At 45.2% G+C, this 18,719-nt stretch overlaps 1 protein-coding gene across 2 annotated transcripts in view; it reads right to left on the bottom strand.

Moving 5' to 3' along the window:
* The window catches only part of GKAP1 (G kinase anchoring protein 1), a 57,795-nt gene extending 39,925 nt beyond the window's left edge, over nt 1–17,870 (bottom strand). Inside the window, exons 1-3 of one of the 2 annotated variants that reach the window (XM_077474866.1) lie at nt 17,538–17,870; nt 3,680–3,916; nt 2,502–2,639 (exon numbers count right to left, since the gene is read on the bottom strand). In XM_077474866.1, coding sequence (XP_077330992.1) covers nt 2,502–2,639; nt 3,680–3,901 — 360 coding nt within the window. In that variant the 5' untranslated portion in view covers nt 3,902–3,916; nt 17,538–17,870. The remainder of the gene's footprint in view (nt 1–2,501; nt 2,640–3,679; nt 3,917–17,537) is intronic. The other variant, XM_077474865.1, reaches the window with a different exon arrangement.
* Nucleotides 17,871–18,719: the final 849 nt, after the last annotated feature.

Raw genomic sequence — 18,719 nt, 5'->3', positions numbered from 1 at the left:
GGTAGGGAGTGCCATAGGATAGGAGAGGCTCTGGAAAAGTCCTGGAGGCAAGCATGGGAGGCGGAGACGAGGGAACTAGAGAGAAGGGTGTCGGGGGGGGGGGGGGGGGGTAATGAAGGGAACGAGTAGCTTGGCATTTTGAGAGGTTAGTGATATATATGGAGGCAGAGTTAAGGATGGCTTTGCAAGTTCTTGTTAGAATTTTGAATTTAAAATTTGTTGGGCGAGTGGAAGCCAGTGGAGGTATTGACAGAGGGGGATAACAGACACTGAATGGTTGATAAAGGTGGATGAGCCTTCTTTGGTATGTGTTTGTACACCAACTGTTTTAATTTGTTTTCCTTTTTTCTTTTTGCTGTTTTCTGAATTGTAACTTGTGTCTCTAATATTAATAAAACGAACTTTATTCACCGTGAAAAAAAAAAAAAAAGGTGGATGAGCCTGGCAGCAACATTTACAATGAACTGAAGGGGGGATAGCCTATGTAATGGTAATCCCACGAGGAGGGAGTTGCAATAGTCGAGATGAGAGACAACCAGGGAGTGAACTAGGAGTTTTGTGGGGTCATTGGTTATGAAGGGGCATATGTTAGAGATGTTGCAGAGGTTGAGGCAGCAAGATTTGGACACTGAATACAAGCCATTGAAAGGAGGTGTAGAAGTGGGCAAATTACGTCATGAGATCTCTACATCACCCATTCATGGGAAGCCTTGTATTCATTGATAGAATACAGAGCTATCAGTGAATGGCTAAACAATGCTTAGCTTGATTTAATTGGTGTTCTGGAAGTCCCTGCCAGCTGCCAGAACACAACACTGTATACAGTTTGTAGCCGATGCTACATACAGTTTTATACAGTGCTGACAGCAGGTGAACAAGATTTATTTTATTTTTTTGGGCCAAGCTAGTCCAAATTGACTATTTAAAAAAGTGACAGAAAAGCTAGTGTTAGACTTTTACATTTTTCAAGATTACGGATTTAAGTGTATATGTATCCAAATATTCAAGTTTCTTAAATAGCTCCCTTTGTGTAAGGTTTCTTGTATGTGTGCGAGTAAAAGCTATTGATACTGACAGTTTCTGCACTCCGATTCCCTCTTCGATTGGTGATCACCAGCTCTAAATGCTGAACGAAGGCTGTCACCCTGCTGTGTAACCTACAGGCAGCTGCGCTTTTGTCCATAATGCTGCAGTCAAGCCCCATGTTGGTAGATTGGCAGAATTCTCATTGTTACCAGCTAAAGAGTCTACCATTCTCTCTCCCCCCCCCCCCCCCCCCCCCCCATTACCAACAATGGGGCAATATTACTCCCACTAATACCAACGATGGAGCATTCTTTACTCCCATTGATACCAGGACATTTTCCACTCCCACTGGCCACAGTTCGGCCTCCTCAAAATCTGAAGGGCAGTAAACTGGCCTTTTGTTCAGAAGGTTTGGAGACTCCTGTTATAGGAGGTGCTCAGGTAAACACGGCTGTGTAAATGCTATTCACAGACTTCATCATATACGTCATTTTTTACTTTGCTCATAGCTACACTTTAAGCTAGCTGTAAGATACTCCACCAAAACATCCTTTATACATTTCAAAAGTTTGTTCACACTTTAAAGATGTAAGATATCTAGCCTTTGAGAGAGGAGTGATTAGGTGCTTAAAGAGGAGCTCCAGGCTCCTTCAGAGAGAAAAAAAAAAAAGAAGGGGAGGTCATCCGCTAAAAATACTGTAGCTGCTGACTTAATATTAGGGCACTTACCTATGCAGGAATCAAGCAGGATCCTCAACCCAGCCAATTTTTCAATCAGTTATTAGGTGCCGCAGCTGCCATCTTGACTAAGGGAAACCAGCAGTGAAGCCTCGAGTCTTCACAGCCAGCTTCCTGCTGCACTCAGGGAACTGAGCTGGAAGTGGGAGCTAGTACCTGTCTAGATCAGGTACATGCCCCCCAAAGGGTGCCACATTAATGCCACTTTAATGTTCTTAAAAGTCCCTCTGAAGTCAACTTCAAGGACATATGAGCCAAGTATTGGCAATTATTATTGAAAGTCAAGGAATATTAGTATATTGACCAACCAGCAATATGAAATATTTGTTATTTATAAAATTATATTCGATTTAGCATAGGATACACACACACACACACACACACACACACACACACAGTTTAAATGGGAACAATAACTGGTGAAATAAAGGCAGTAGCCAGCACTGAAAGGGCTATGTTAAAACCTTAATGAACAGTAGCCATGGAAATATTTACACATTGCATTTATCTCCCTCTACTCCTGCTTTATGAAGTCATTTAAATTTAGTATCCAAAAATAATTACTGGCACCAAGTGGAGAGAAAGACCTTGTGTGTCGCTAGAATAACTGACACGAGCAAGTTTCTATTTGGGGCCTTTGTGAAATCTAGTACACAATTTAAAGAAAAACCCCAATGACTCACTACTATGTAATGAATGTTCAAAGCGGCATTAAAAGATAAATAAATTACACAAACCTGTTCATCTCTCTGTCGCCACTGCTGCCAGTCTTCTTGATGAGCCTCTTTAGCTGTACTCTGCGGCACCGATTCCTGCTGGGACCCACCAGTACCATGGGCTTTCTGGGGAATCTTCTTGAATGCCAGATTTCTTAACTATTAATAGAGCATTGGACAGTAAGTGACCATAAATAAAAATACAAAAAAATAAAAAAAACTGAATAGGCTAATAATCAAATAACACCAACTTTACTTAATAGGCAACCTGATTGTGTAAATAGTTTAATGCTCAAATGATACCAACCAACCTTATTAAAATGCAAACTGATTAAAGTCCAAAATAATGTATCTGTAAGGTTGTGTCTAATCTTTGCACACATAAAAGGGAGGATGGAATTTATTGGAACATATTGAAAAATAAAATATAACCCAACAAGGTAAAACTTGAGTTACACAATATAAAAAGCACTGAATAGTTTATACCTTTGTGGCTTAATTTGTCAAGCTAATAAAGGTTTCATTTGGCAGATGGAAAAAAATAAATAAATAAATAAATGTATTGTTTTAGAATATGGAAATAGTTAAAACCCCCGATTTCCCTTCACTGCCTATCCCAGAGAGGCAACAGGGAGCTATAGGAAAAGCTCTAAAAACCAATCTAGGACAATAGAATAAAAGTAGAATTTTTTTTTTTTCATAAAAAAATAAATAAAATGAGCAAGCAAATATAGATGGTAGACGGTAAATTAACTCTATGTTCACACCTATGTTTTTTTTTTGTGACGTTTGTAGAAACGCATTTAACATGAACCACGTCCTTAGAAACTGATGAAACAACATCAGCTGTCAGCGGGGTCCCCCACTGAAGCCTTTCGGGTCTGGTATGAATTCGGAGGGGACGAAAAATAAATAAACCAACCCACACAGCATGGGTCCCCCCCAAAATCCATACCAGACCCTTATCCGAGCATGCTGCCTGGCAGGTCAGGAGAGGGAGGGGATGAGAGAAAAAAAAAAAAAAAAAAATGCAAAGTGCATGAAAAATGCTGGTATAAAGACACAAAATGCACTAAAAAACGGGTCTTAAAAAAAAAAAAAAAAAAAACAACCCCATCAAACGCAGTCACATAGGTGTGAACCTAGACTAAGACCAGCCTAGATGCAGATGTACAGTATTTTAGCACAAATGTTGCTACCTCATTAGCCTCGCTTTGTTGCTGTTCTTTCTTCTTTCTACGTTTTTCCCTTTTTTTCTCATTTGCGTTGCTTTTACCACTTGTAGCAGATGCATTCCGCGATTTCCCAGCTCCACGTGGTACTTTAGACTTCTCCGAATCAGAGTCGCTGCTGCTGTCTACTTTCAGCAGAGCAAAGCGGGAGGCCGTAGTGGGCACCAAACTTGCCACAGCAGAAGCCATTTCGGAAGAAAATCCCTGTAAAAATACATAATAAAAGAGGATTTTTAAAACAGCTTACCTGTAAAATCCTTTTCTTGGAGTACATCATAGGACACAGAGCCTCAAATATTTACTTAGTGGGTTATGGGCCTACCTTCAGGTATTGACACTGGTATAACCAATACAGGAAGTTGACTCCTCTATACAACCCCTCCTCCTTCCAGGAGCACTCAGTTTTTGTAGCCAAGCAATATACTCTGACCCCATAAAACAGAGGGGCGGGAGCTCTGTTTCCTATGATGTACTCCAAGAAAAGGATTTTACAGGCAAGCGGTTTTGAAAATCCTAGTTATCGTACATCATAGGACACAGAGCTTCAAGTATTTACTTAGTGGGATGTCTCATAGCAATGCTACTTGAGGGAAGAGAGACAACCCATAGGGCAACCCCAGACCTGAGGACTTTATACTGCTGCCTGCAGCACACTGCGCCCAAAGACGATATCCTCATTCCATCTTACATCCACTTGATAAAATTTTGCAAATGTATGTACTGAAGACCAAGTCGCGGCTTTGCAGATCTGAGACATAGAGACCTGGTGACGCACTGCCCAAGAATCACCAACCACTCTGGTAGAGTGCGCCTTAACTTGAAAAGGGGTAATCTTTACCTTTAAATCATAAGTTTGAGTCCCTTTTTTTTTGGACCCTCTGGCAGAATCAACAAGACGTCAGTCTTAAGAATCCAAGCAGTTTTCTCTAAATAGATCTTCACTGCTCTCACTACGTCAAGTCTGCCCTGGAACATGGTCTTGGGGAAAACGATAGCAAGACAATAACTTCAGGTGAAAGCCTGAAACCACTTTTGGCAAAAAGCCTGGATGAGGGCGCAACACCACTCTGTCCTTGTGAATAACTAAATATGGCTCTTTACAAGAAAGAGCAGCCAATTCGGACACCCTCCTTGCTGAGGATATAGCAACAAAAAACACCAGCTTCCTTGTCAAAGGGACTAAAGGTATATGCTGTAACGGTTCGAATGGCTGTTTTTGTAAAACCGACAAAACTAAAAATTGAAGTCCCAAGGGCTTAAGGGTGATTTAACTGGCGGATTAATCCGCAGCACTCCTTGCATGAAACCCTCGACTAAAGAATGCATAGCAAGCGGTCTTTGAAATAAAAATTGATAAGGCTGAGACTTGGCCCTTAATAGTACTCAGGGCCAACTTCATCTCTATGCTTAATTGTAGAAAGGCAAGAATTCTGCCTATGATATATCTCCGAGGGTACCAACCCTTGGATTCACACCAGGAAACATAAGCTTTCCAGACTCTAATATAGAGCTCTAGAAGCTGGCTTCCTACCATTAAGCAAAGTAGAGATAACTGACCTGGAAAGCAAACGTTTCTTCAGAAAGTGGTGCTCAATAGCTAGGCCGTTAAATTTAGCGTTCGTAAAGTAGGATGGAATATCGGCCCCTGTGATAGCAGGTCTGGCTTTAGTGGGAGGAGCCATGGACCCTCCACTGCCATCTTTAGGATTTCTGCATACCATGACCTTCTGGGCCATGCTGGTGCTACCAGCATTACCGACTCTTTCCACCTCCATCCTGCAAAGAAGCCGAGGCAGCAACTGAATAGGGGGAAATGCATAGATCAGCGAGAACTGATCCCACAGGGTCACCAATGCATCTGTTCCATATGCGAGTGTGTCCCTTTCCATGGACACAAAGTTGACTATCTTTGCGTTGAATCTGGACGCTTAAAATGGTCTACGTCCGGAGTCCCTCATCTTTGGCAAATAGCCTGAAAATTTTCGGTATGAAGACTAACTGTTGACGGCTTAGGTGGTCCGCCTGCCACTTCTCTACACCCAGAATGAAACTGCCGATAGGCACGAGACATTTTCTTCTGCCCAAGTTAGAATCTGGTTCACCTCTCTGAGCTGAGAGACTTTTGGTGCCCCCTTGGTGATTGATATAGGCCACAGCCGCGGCATTGTCGGATTGAATCCTGACAGGACAATTATTTAACCTGGAGGTCCAGGTTCTCAGAGACAGATACACTGTCCGAATCCCTAGGATGTTGATGGACAAGGCTCTTTCGGTTCTTAATCACTGTCCCTGAACAGTCATCTTCTCTAGCACTGCCCCCCAGCCTGAAAGCCTGGCATCCGTCGTTACTACCTTCCAGATGATTGGTCTGAAGGACCTTCCCTTCAGCAAGTTCTGAGTTAGTAACCACCAATTGAGGCTTTGGGACACTCTTGGGGACAGCCGCATTGGCAAATCCAAAGCTTGAATCGTCTTGTTCCAAGCAGACAGGATACTGTTTTGAAACAGTCTCGAATGGAATTGGGCATAGGGAACTGCTTCAAATTAAGCCACCATCCATAACAACGATCATCCTCACCAGCTCTTGTATGGAACTGATCTTTGTGGGAGGCAAAAAAACACCCTTTTCTGGGCTGTGTCTATGATCAGGCCCAGATACTCCAGCCTCTTTAGTGGCTTTAAAGGAGGATTTCTTTAGGTTGAGAATCCAACCCAGACTCTCCAGGTAACTGCTTGTAATGGCTACACCTTGCTTCAAGCGAGCCACCCACTGGTCTATTAACAATAGATCATCAAAAGTAAGCCAAGACAGTTATGCCCTGTGCCCTCATCCTGGCTAGAGGTGGGGCTAGTACTTTTGTGAATACCTGGCATGCTGTAGCAAGCACGAAGGGCAAGGCTACAAACTTAAAGTGCTTTTGTTCTACTTTGAACCACAGAAACCTCTAGTAAAGAGGAAGTATAGGAACATGCAGATATGCATCTCTGATGTCGATGGATGCCAGTTCTCCTCCTTATAGGATGGAAACGACTGACCCGATTGACGCCATGCGAAAGGAGCGGATCTTCAGAAGGAGATTTAGATTCAGTAGATCTAGAATTGATCTGATATCAGACTAAAAAGGGACCCCCCCTATATTTAAAACTACTTTCGGACTGCCCATATACGGTGGCAGGGTGGCCCGGCTTCACGAAACAACCTACCTGTACGTTGTTCGCACTCTCTGATATCGGGTGCGTGTGCGTGCTGCCAGCGACCCAATCCAGCTGTGATTGGATACAGTGGGATCCAATCAGCGGGTCTGCCAGCCACCCACGTTTGTCCAGGGGGGAAATGACAGCGGTCTGCCTATTCATTTTTGTTTCACTTAATCAGTAAATCACTTATTTAAAAAAAAATTTAGTTGATAAATGTCCTCCAGGCCAATAACCCGCATACCTCTTGTATGACTAATAACTTGCATATAAGCCTTCAAAATGGGCACTTTTGATTTTTCCAGTTCAGGCCCCATAGATTACAATGGTGTTCATTGTTCGGCTCTCAACTTTTGCGATGTTTGAAAGCTCTGGCGTGGGGGGGGGGGGGTTCCTCTTTTCTTTACAGATCTTCTCTAAATCCTTAGAGTGCCTTCACACTGAAAGCACTGGCCGCTAGCGCCGCTCACTTTAGAGCAGCTTTTCAGCTAAAAGGGTGCTTTTAACCCCAAAGGGTTAAAATCCTGTTTTGCGGCACTTTCAAAGTGCTTTTCAAACAGTTTTTCAAACTGCCCATTCATTCCAATGGGCAGGGCATTTTGGGAGCGCTAAATACAGCGCCCCAACCCACCCCAAAGATGCTGCTTGCAGGACTTCATAACGTCCCACAAGCGCACCGCCCGAGTGTGAATGGGAGTAGAATGGAAGGCGGCTTTTAGGCGATTAGCAGAGGCCATTTCCGGTGTTCTGTCCAAAAATGTCCACCTATCGAATAGTGTCCGAAGTGTACTGCGCAGGCGCAGCGCTTGCTCAGTATGGAGCACAAGGAGATTCGGAAAATCTCCGAAGATGAACGGCACCTGCGCCGCGAGTTGAGGTGCAAGCCCCACCATCCAAGTGGACGACCCCTCGCAGGCTCGCCACGTTTCGGGCACGGTCTCGCTCGGCTCTTTTTAATTCTAACTATGTCCACTTGGATGGTGGGGCTTGAACCTGGACCCACGGCGCATGCGCTGTTCATCTTCGGATATTTTTGGAATCTGCTTGTTATGTGTACTGCGCATGCGCAGTACTGAGCAGACACCATTTGACATAACGGCACTAAATCATCTTAAAACCGCCCCTCGTGAAATGCGTCTTAAGGTTTCTTGGCCGTCGTTAAGTAACTCGAAGTTTCAGCAACCTCTATACATTTTCTACAGGATTAAGGCCTGGATACTGACTAGGCCACTCCATGACCTTAATGTGCTTCTTCTTGAGCAACAACTTTGTTGCCTTGGTGGTATGTTTTGGGTCACCATCATTCTTGAAGACCCATCTTCAGTGTTCTAGCTGAGAGAAGAAGCTCCTTATCCAAGATTATACAATACATGGCCCTGTCCATCAGCCTGCAGCAAAGTTGGCTTGTACCTTTAGCAGAGAAATAGCCCCAAAGCATAAATGTTTCCACGTCTGTGCTTGACTGTAGGGATGGTGTTCTTAGGGTCATAGTCAGATTTTATTCCCCTAAACACGGTGAGTCGCATTAATGCTAAAGAGTTCAATTTTGGTCTCATCTGACCACAGAACTTTCTCCCAATCCTTCTCTGAATTATTTAGATCAGGGATATGCAATTAGAGGACCTCCAGCTGTTGCAAAACTACAAGTCCCATCATGCCTCTGCCTCTGGGTGTCATGCTTGTGGTTGTCAGAGTCTTCCTATGCCTCATGGAACTTGTAGTTCTGCAACAGCTGGAGGTTCGCTAATTGCATATCCCTGGATTTAGATGTTCATTGGCAAGCTTTAGACATGCTTGTACAAGTGCCTTCTCGAGGAGGGGAACCTTGTGGGCACTGCAAGATTTCAATCCATGGGCGTGTATTGTGTTACCAATAGTTTGGCGACTGTTTTCCTAACTGCCTTGAGAGGATTCACAAGCTAGTAGTTCTGGGCTGATCTCTCATTTTATTCATGATCATCCTTACCCCGTGAGGCAACATCTTGCATGGAGCTTGAGACCGAGGGCGATTGATGGTTATGTTATATTTCTTCCATTTGCAAATAATCGCTCCAACAGTTGTCTCCTTCTCACCAAGCTTCTTGTTGATGGTCTTGTAGCCCATTCCAGCCTTGTGCAGGTCTACAATCTTGTCCCTGATGTCCTTTGACAGCCCTTTGCCCATGATGGGAGAGGTTTGAATGGAAGAAAGGATTCCGTGGACAGGTGTCTTTTATATAGAATAAAGAGCTGTCGGAGCACCTTCTTAAAAATTAACAGGACTAATCTGTACTACATGAGCACATACTGTAGTCAGAATTATTGTTGGTTGGTAGGATCAAATAATTATTTTCCCCACTGTATGTTCTGTCACTCCCACAGTACTGACCCATATGGCTGATGGCACTGTAACGATTTGAAAAATAAAATAAAAAAATCTATATTATTTTTTGGCAACAACATGGGGTGGGCAGATTTCTGCCACTTACAGGCTGTGTCACACCCCTCCAGCCTGTGTCTCAGAATAAGAGGGAGAAGGTGAAGCCTTCATCAATCTCCTCCTCCGCAAAATCCCTAGCTGAATTGGGGACATGAACAGAAGGTGGAGATAGAGAATGGCAGGATCAACCAGGTTTTTTGTAGAATACAGAAAATGAAACTCAGTGATGGAGCATGGACAGCATGTAATACAGAACGTATTGATAGTTTTTATGATGTGGGCTTGGTGACAATTACTCTAGTTGTAGAGGAATAAGGTGTGTTAATTGCTTTACTCTGGTAGGTTCCATCCATCTGTGCAACCAGTCCCTGAAGCCTGAAGTACAACACAGGACCAATGTTCGGTATTGTACCAAAGGGTAGTCAGGGCTAGTTCACAAGCCAAAGCATGAATGGGAAGAGAAGAGCACCAGCAGACAGAGAAACAATGAAGGAGATAAGTATTAAAAGCCTCTACCCTAGACTTAAAAGTAGTATTAAACACTCTTCGCTTTTAGTTTAATACACAGATCGCAATAAAATAAACATTCCCCAGTAAACTATGTTTCCAGCAGCTACAGTTGACAATTTTCATTGCTGCTGGCCCCTGCTCTCTCAGTGTTGCTTCCCTGAACTTTCAATCCTCACAGGAAAGTTAGCAGTGGATAGTGCTGCTAGTTTAGAGAAGGGAGGAGGAGCTAGCAAGGGGAGTGCCTTACTATGCTAGTCTATAGGGTTGTGTTTCTATTGATGCACCCTGTGTAGGGACACACAACTCTAGTTCTTGATTGCAAGGGAGGCTCAAATAAGAAACTGCAAGAGAAGCCATCCTGAAACAGAAAACTTGGGGCAGGTGGTCACGGCACCAGCCTAAAGCTGGGGATATACCTTAATCGAAATTCATCCCGTTCAGAGGGAACCTGCCAGAATTTGATGCATTTGTACCCCTCTCTGTTCAAACAAAAGCCGGTCATTAAAAATGCTTCTGAAGAACAGGCCTGCTGGAAAACCATCATTCGATCAATACATTCAACCAATCGCTGCATGTGCTGATCAGTGTGTTCTGACCAGGGGAGTATCTGCTGTCAGAAAATGAAAGCGCAGCTGGGAAGCTCCCGCATCCACACATATCTAATTAATTCTCTGTATTAAAAAGGTAAAAACACCTTCTGTTTGTAGCTCCTCAGTCCACCAGGTGCGTTTTTGATACAAATTTGCAAGGCTCAGGACCAGATTTGTTACAGCTGCGTTTTCAGTGCTGGCCAATACATAGTAAATAAAGGGTGTCAACTCCTGTAGTAGGAAAAGCAATCCTGAACGCAACTGATTAGAGGTCGGCCGATATTTGCAGTCTTTTAATTAATCGGCATCGGCCGATTGTGCTGATAAAAAGGCAGATTAGAACTACAGCTCTACTTGCAAATGACTTCTGTAATAGAAGTCAATGCAAGTTGCCTAAGTCTTCATAGAAGCCACTTGTTTCCTCTCCTTGCAGTCTGCCAAGAAAAGAGCAAAAAGATACAATGTTTACACTTATGAATGAACTCAACTCAGTGTGTAGAGTTCTCAGTTTAACCATTTAAAGACTAAATCTTTTCTGACACTTGTTGCTTACAAGTAAAAATCCTGTATTTTCTGCCAGAAAATCACTTAGACCCCCCAAAAATTATATATATATTTTTTTTAGCAGAGATCCTAGGGAATAAAACAGCGGTTGTTGCAATATTTTATATCACACGGCATTTGCGCAGAGGTCTTTCAAATGCAATTTTTTGGGAAAAAATACACAAATGATTAAAAAAAAAAAAAGGAGGACTAAAAAAAAAAAAACAGTAAAGTTAGCCCTTTTTTTTCCGTCCAAAAGTTTTGACTACCTGTTTTTATTTAATATAGTTTTTTTTAAAATCTAAATCATACATACGAGTAAACTGATTGGAGGTTTGTTTTGTTTAAATGCAAGAAATTTTCTGCATCACTTATGAAGGCTGCTTTCACATTGGAGCGGGCAGGTGTTGATGGTAAAACGCTGCTAGTTTTAGTGGCGCTTTACCATAATTTTAGCGGTGCTATTCGGCTGCTAGTGGGGCGCATATAACCCAGCTAGCAGCCGAGGAAGAGATTAAATGCACCCGTGAAGCACCGCTGCCAAATCGCATTGCATGTGCTTCGGCAGTGGTGCCCATTAATATCAATGGGCAGGAGTGGTGGAGGAGCGGCATACACCACTCCAAAACGTGCTACTTGCAGGACTTCTTTTTTTTTAAACATCCTGCCAGCGCATCGCCTCAGTGTGAAAGCACTCTGTCTTTCACACAGACTGCAGGGGAGCCGTTTTGCAGGCACTATTTTTAGCCCAAAAGCAACTGAAAAACGCCCAGTGGGAAAGGGGTCTGTTAGATTTTATGAGATCAAGGGGAAAAATATATATCTCAGACCAAAAAAAAAAAATAAAAAAAAAAAAAAATCGGCATCATATATCAGCCGCCATGATTTCTAAATATCGGCATCGGCCAGAGAAAAGCCCATATCGGTCGACCTCTACAACTGATGACGTGCGATTCAGACGCGTTCCCATAGAGCTCAATAAGTCTGGAATTTGTAGCCAAACTGCATCACAGTGCTCAGAAAACACACAGGACTCTTTAAATTGGCACGGTCGATGCACCGCAAATAAGTGAACAGCTTCAATGGAAATCAATGCTATGCGAATCAGACACGGTTCAAAACGCATCCAAATCACATATATGTGGACCGAGCCTAAGAATTCACATCTTTGAGCTGAGGAGCTGCTATGAAAGGTGCAGATCACTATTAGGGAGCATCACTACAGTGATAGCCAAAATCTTCCAGGTCCTGTGCCAAATGGTCACATGGGTTTGGTCAGTGGCTCTGCCATTCATTTAAATGTCTTGTTTGGATGAGGTAGAGAGAAGGTGGTGATGACGATTACCCCTCTTACAGTCAGATAATCTTTAGGGCTCGTTTGCACCATATGTGCATGAAAACTGATGAGAAAACCATGCCGATTTCACTTGCACAGATATGAGTTTACATCATTTTTCATACTCGTTTTAGTGAGTTTTTATGCAAGTTGACATCCGTTTTCATTAGGGGTGCAACGGATCAAAAGACTCACAGATCGGATCATTTTTCGGATCAGCAATAAATGAATTTGCAAAAACCTGTGAAGAGTCCACCACCATATAGTATCCACTGTACTATCCACGTCATCTGCCCCACTGTAATGGACCTCTCCCCCCACTGTAATATTGGCTGAGTATCGCAGGGTATGGAGGGATGGCTGTGATTGCAATTGTCACAGAGCAGCGCTGTGGGCACTACAGATCCAGCTCACAGCGCTGCTGCCATCCAATCTCTCTCCTCCACTGTACAGATCAGTACACAGAGGGGAGTGAGGAACCGCCGGTTTAATTACAAGGAATCGCTCCATCACGGAGCGATCACATTGTAAACGGTCGCCGGGTGTACAAAGATGGCCGCCGCTCCGGACTTAGGCCAAAGCCGAGGCCTTTCCTAAGGCCGAGGGAGCAGAGCGCTCCGTGGATCGCGGCGTGTGCTGATCCGAACAGGGTGACCCGTTTGGATCATGGATCGGTGACGATCAGTTGCACCCCTAGTTTTCATGCATGTTAGTTATGTGCCCTGTTCACACCACAGTGTCGAAGTCAGGTCAGTTTCTTTATCACACAGAGAACTGCATACATGTTGCAGATTCCAGTGCAGAAAAAATCCACACGCAATACCAGTGTTGTGGTGTGAACAGGGCACGATTGTTTTGTTTGTGCCCTTGCAGAACCCATGCAGAAAAACTGACATCTCTGCACCATGTTGTGAACAAGGCCTAAAACAAAAATACAATGCGTTCTGCGAATGGCACATGTCAAGCGAGTGACTCCCTGTGATCAGTGTATAAAGGGGAAGTTGATTGCGCAGGACCCGGAACTCTGTGATGAGCATCATAGCAGTGCCAACTAGGAGAGCGGTTGTCAGATTCCACAGCAGACCCCCAGGTATAAAAAGGTATATGTACACTCACCAGTCAGGCAAAATGGGGTTGGTACCCCCCTTTGCCTTCAGAACTGCCTTAATTCTTCATGGCATAGAGTTAACAAAGTGCTGCAAACATTCCTCAAAGATTTTGGTGCATATTGACATGATAGCAGCACGCAATTGTTGTAGATTTGTCGGCTGCACATCCATGATGCAAGTCTCCCATTCCACCACATCCCAAAGGTGCCCTATTGGATTGAGATATGGTGACTGTGGAGGCCATTGGAGTACAGTGAACTCATTGTCATGTTCAAGAAGCCAGTGGCGAGATGATTTGAGCTTTGTGACATGGTGCGTTATCCTGCTGGGAGGAGCCATCAGAAAATGGGTACACTGTAGTCATAAAGGGATGCACATGGTCAGCAACAATACTCAGGTAGGCCATGGCATTTAAAAGATCCTCAATTGGTACTAAGGGGCCCAAAGTGTGCCAAGAAAATATCCCCCACACCATTACACCACCACCAACCTGAACCATTGACACAAGGCAGGATGGATCCATGCTTCCATGTTGTTTACCCCAAATTCTGACCCTACCATCTGAATGTTGCAGCTGAAATGGAGACTCATCAGACCAGGCAGTGGTTTTCCAATCTTCTATTGTCCAATTGTGGTGAGAATGTGTAAAATGTAGGCTCAGTTTCCTGTTCCTGACAGGAGTGGCACCTGGTGAGGTCATCTGCTGCGGTAGCCCATCTGCTTCAAGGTTCGATGTGCTGTGCATTCAGAGATGGTATTCTGCATGCCTTGGTTGTAGGGGCGTTGAGAACAATCATGTAATCGATGCATCGTGATTCAGCATCAATACAAAGAAAGGCTGAATCTTGTTTGCATCAATTACATTATCAGCCCCTATCAGAGTCCTCCCCTCCATGCCTAAATGTGTAGATGTCACATTGACCTTGGCTCTGAAATGCTCGGCACTTGCTGTATCAAAGTCCCGCCTCCTAGACCTGCTCCTGTGGCAGACGGCACAATGATCCAATGCCAGGAAATAGACTCAGTGTGACTGACGTGTATCATATGAGCTGGTCTAGGAGGCAGGACTTTGGCAACAGTGGCCACCGGGCAATTCAAATCCAAGCTCCATGTAAGAGCAGGAGATCCCCGCTCTGTGTAATCGGAATACTGAGGAGCACTTATAAGGCTGAACAAAATAGAGCCCACAGAAGATGGGGATAGAATATATATATATATATATATATATATATATATATATATATATATATATATATATATATATATAAAATTTATTTTTTTGTCTTTTATTAGAAAAACTGATTAAAAACAAAAATTAGATCCATTAGAGATAGTATTAACCCAAACTAGTGTGTGAGCATTCACAAAGCCAATGACACTGGCACATGTGTAATGAAACTACAATCACCAAGGACAAATAATATATCGGAGGGGTGCGTTGCCTCACACTAGGTGGACAATGCTGTGCTCCACATGTTTCACGTTGACATAATGCTTTTTTCGGGAGCATAAAGGGTTACAGTGTTAAATCAAGCAAAATGAGTGGACCACAAAAGAGTGAGGAACAGAGCCAGTGGCAGACATGACCCCCATATGATTAGAAGTAGAACTCATAACAAAGGGTTATTATATATGAATATCCAGGATTTATTGGGGGTAGCAACTTCATCTGCCCATAGTAGAAAGCGTAACGATGGAATTATCCAAGGAATCAGCTCTATATAACCCTGATCATGTGCAGCCTAATGCTCCCATGCAGTATCCTGTCTTCTTCCTAATATAATTAGGGTAGATCCACCAAGGTAGCCTTGCCCTAGGGCAGTGATGGCGAACCTTGGCACCCTAGATGTTTTGGACCTACATTTCCCCATGATGCTCAACTACACTGCAGAGTGCATGAGCATCATGGGAAATGTAGTTCCAAAATATCCAGGGGTGCCCAGGTTCGCCATCACTGTCCTAGGTCTCATTTACGTCTGTATGGTGAGCTCTGCTCCTCACTGACTGTCTGCTAGACCTCCACTGGAAATGACCAGCGGGTCTGAACCAGTGGAAGTCCCATTATCTGTGGTCTCTATATTGTTCTGCATTAGAATGAGGCATAACGGATCACTTTTTATGTCTATGTCACGGTGACATAATTTATTGTTTCACATATAAGGCTGTACCGATGGGTTTTTGACAAAAACCATGGGCAGTAATCGTGTCGTGATGCATCACGGAATTGAATCGTTGACAGGTTAATCGTACCCAAATTGTGAGACCAGTGAAGATGCGCACCTCTACTTGTAACAAGTAGGGATGAGCTCCGGTGTGTTAGCACAGCTTATGTGCAGAGTCCGCCAGGAAGTCAGCACTGCGCTAATCACAGGCAGTGAGACGTTTCCCGATCTCTGCAGCTGCGCATCGGGGCAATGTCTAACTGCCTGTGATTAGCGCAGCACCGATTTCCTGGCGGGCTCTGCACGTGGGCTATGCAAACACACCGGAGCTCATCCTTACTGGCGAGTAGAGATGAGCTCAGGCATGTTCGCATGGTCCACATGCAGAGCCCACCAGGAAGTCGGCACTGCACTAATCACAGGCAGTGAGGCATTTCCTGATCTCTGCAGCTGTGCATCGGGACAACGTCTCACTGCCTGTGATTAGCGCAGCGCCAACTTCCTGGTGGGCTCTGTGAACACACCGGAGCTCATCCTTACCGGTGAGTAGGGGTGAGCTCAGGCGTGTTTGCATGGTCCACGTGCAGAGCCCACCAGGAAGTTGGCAGTGCGCTAATCATAGGCAGTGAGACATTGGCCGATCTCTGCAGCCGCACATCAGGACAATGCCTCACTGCCTGTTATTAGCGCCAACTTCCTGGCGGGCTCTGCACGTGGACTGTGCAAACACACCGGAGCTCATCCTTACTGGTGAGTAGGGATGAGCTCAGGCATGTTCACATGGTCCACATGCAGAGCCCGCCAGGAAGTCGGCACTGCGCTAATCACAGGCAGTGAGACATTTCCTGATCTCTGCAGCTGCGCATCGGGACAACGTCTCACTGCCTGTGATTAGCGCAGCGCCAACTTCCTGGTGGGCTCTGTGAACACACCGGAGCTCATCCTTACCGGTGAGTAGGGGTGAGCTCAGGCGTGTTCGCATGGTCCACATGCAGAGCCCGCCAGGAAGTCGGCACTGCGCTAATCACAGGCAGTGAGACATTTCCTGATCTCTGCAGCTGCGCATCGGGACAACGTCTCACTGCCTGTGATTAGCGCAGCGCCAACTTCCTGGTGGGCTCTGTGAACACACCGGAGCTCATCCTTACCGGTGAGTAGGGGTGAGCTCAGGCGTGTTCGCATGGTCCACGTGCAGAGCCCGCCAGGAAGTCGGCGCTGCGCTAATCACAGGCAGTGAGACATTGTCCGATCTCTGCAGCCGCCCATCAGGACAATGTCTCACTGCCTTGATTGGCACAGCGCCGACTTCCTGGCGGGCTCTGCACATGGGCTGTGCAAACACACCGGAGCTCATCCTTACTGGTGAGTAGGGATGAGCTCAGGCATGTTCGCATGCTCCATGTGCAGAGCCCGCCAGGAAGTCAGCGCTGCGCTAATCACAGACAGTCAGACATTGTGCCGATCTCTGCAGCCGCGCATTGGTACAATGTCTCACTTCCTGTGATTAGCGCAGCGCCGACTTCCTGGCGGGCTCTGCGAACACACCGGAGCTCATCCTTACCTGTGAGTAGGGACGAGCTCAGGCGTGTTCGCATGGTCCACGTGCAGAGCCCGCCAAGAAGTCGGCGCTGCGCTCACAGGCAGTGAGACATTGGCCGATCTCTGCAGCCGCACATCAGGACAATGTCTCACTGCCTGTGATTAGCGCAGCGCCGACTTCCAGGCCTGAGTTCATCTTTACTGGTGAGTGTGTGTTGTGCCAAGCTGGACCAATGGAACTATGTGATCCAGCTTGTTCATCCAGGGCAGACGGTCACATGCAGCACACGAATGGATGGGCAGAGTTGTGGGGTCTGAGGAAGAGCTCCTATAAAAAAGATGTCACCTAGATCTCTGCAAGGATCAGGGTCCCAGCACTGGACATCCCCCCTAGGAGCCCACCCATTGATGTATACACTTACTTCCAGTAGCAGGATGATGTCACTGCTAGAGATGAGTCCCCTCACACACAATAACCTCCGAGCGCACTGTACAGCTAGTAATGGCTGTGTGTCTCCGGGGAGGGCGAGCTCCGCTCCTGGCTATGGACAGTCACAGGGAAAGTCAATACTGGAGCCGAGAGAATTCACCGAGGAGTGACGAGACAAATCTGCCGTCTGCCCGTACTACGGAACTCCTTCTGACACCTGCCTCTAGTAGCAGCTGCACGCACATATTCACTACGGCGGCCCGGCGGGGACAAAACTCTCTAGTCGGAGGGCGAGCTCCACCTGACGTTCACAGAGTGCTGCAGCGGGTGGGTAGGTTTACTAACAAGGGGCGGGGACAGGCAATAGCATTAGGAGGCAAAGGGGCGGGGATAGGCAATAACATTAGGAAGCAAAGGGGCGGAAATAGGCAATAACATTAGGAAGCAAAGGGGCGGGGATAGGCAATAACATTAGGAAGCAAAGGGGCGGAAATAGGCAATAACATTAGGAAGCAAAGGGGCGGGGATAGGCAATAACATTCGGAAGTAAAGGAGCGGGATAGAAAATAATATTCGGAAGCAAAGGGGAGGGAATAGGCAATAACATTAGGAAGCAAAGGGGCGGGAATAGGCAATAACATTAGGAAGCAAAGGGGCGGGAATAGGCAATAACATTAGGAAGCAAAGGGGCGGGAATAGGCAATAACATTAGGAAGCAAAGGGGCGGGATAGAAAATAATATTCGGAAGCAAAGGGGCGGGGATAGGCAATAACATTAGGAAGTAAAGGGGCGGGGATAGACAGTAACATTGCGAAGCAAAGGGGCGGGGATAGGCTAGGGTTGTAGAAAGCATAGTGGGCGGGGATAGATAGGAAGGCCTTTCACTTCACAAATACACGGTTTGGTGATTGCTCTTCACTGGAAGTGGATTAGAACACTGGTGCTCAACTATTTCCATATTTACAGACCAGCCATTATCACACCTCCCAACCGTTTGAGATGGGAATGAGGGACACCAATCAGCAAAAGTATGCAGGCATAGGACACACCCCCTTGTCACACCCCTTAAAGGAGAATTGTACAAAAAAAAAAAAAAAAAAAATGATTAGTTAAACTCACAAGTGCTTTTTTTTATCACTACTATTCCTTTATATTGGCTTTTTGAATTTGCAG

Source organism: Lithobates pipiens, unplaced genomic scaffold (assembly GCF_037356315.1).
Source record: "Lithobates pipiens isolate NorthernLeopardFrog02 unplaced genomic scaffold, aLitPip1_a1.2 Scaffold_13, whole genome shotgun sequence".
In the NCBI taxonomy this organism is placed as follows: domain Eukaryota; kingdom Metazoa; phylum Chordata; class Amphibia; order Anura; family Ranidae; genus Lithobates; species Lithobates pipiens.
The sequence above is the reverse complement of the archived record's forward strand: the minus strand, read 5'-3'. Positions and strand labels throughout refer to the sequence as shown.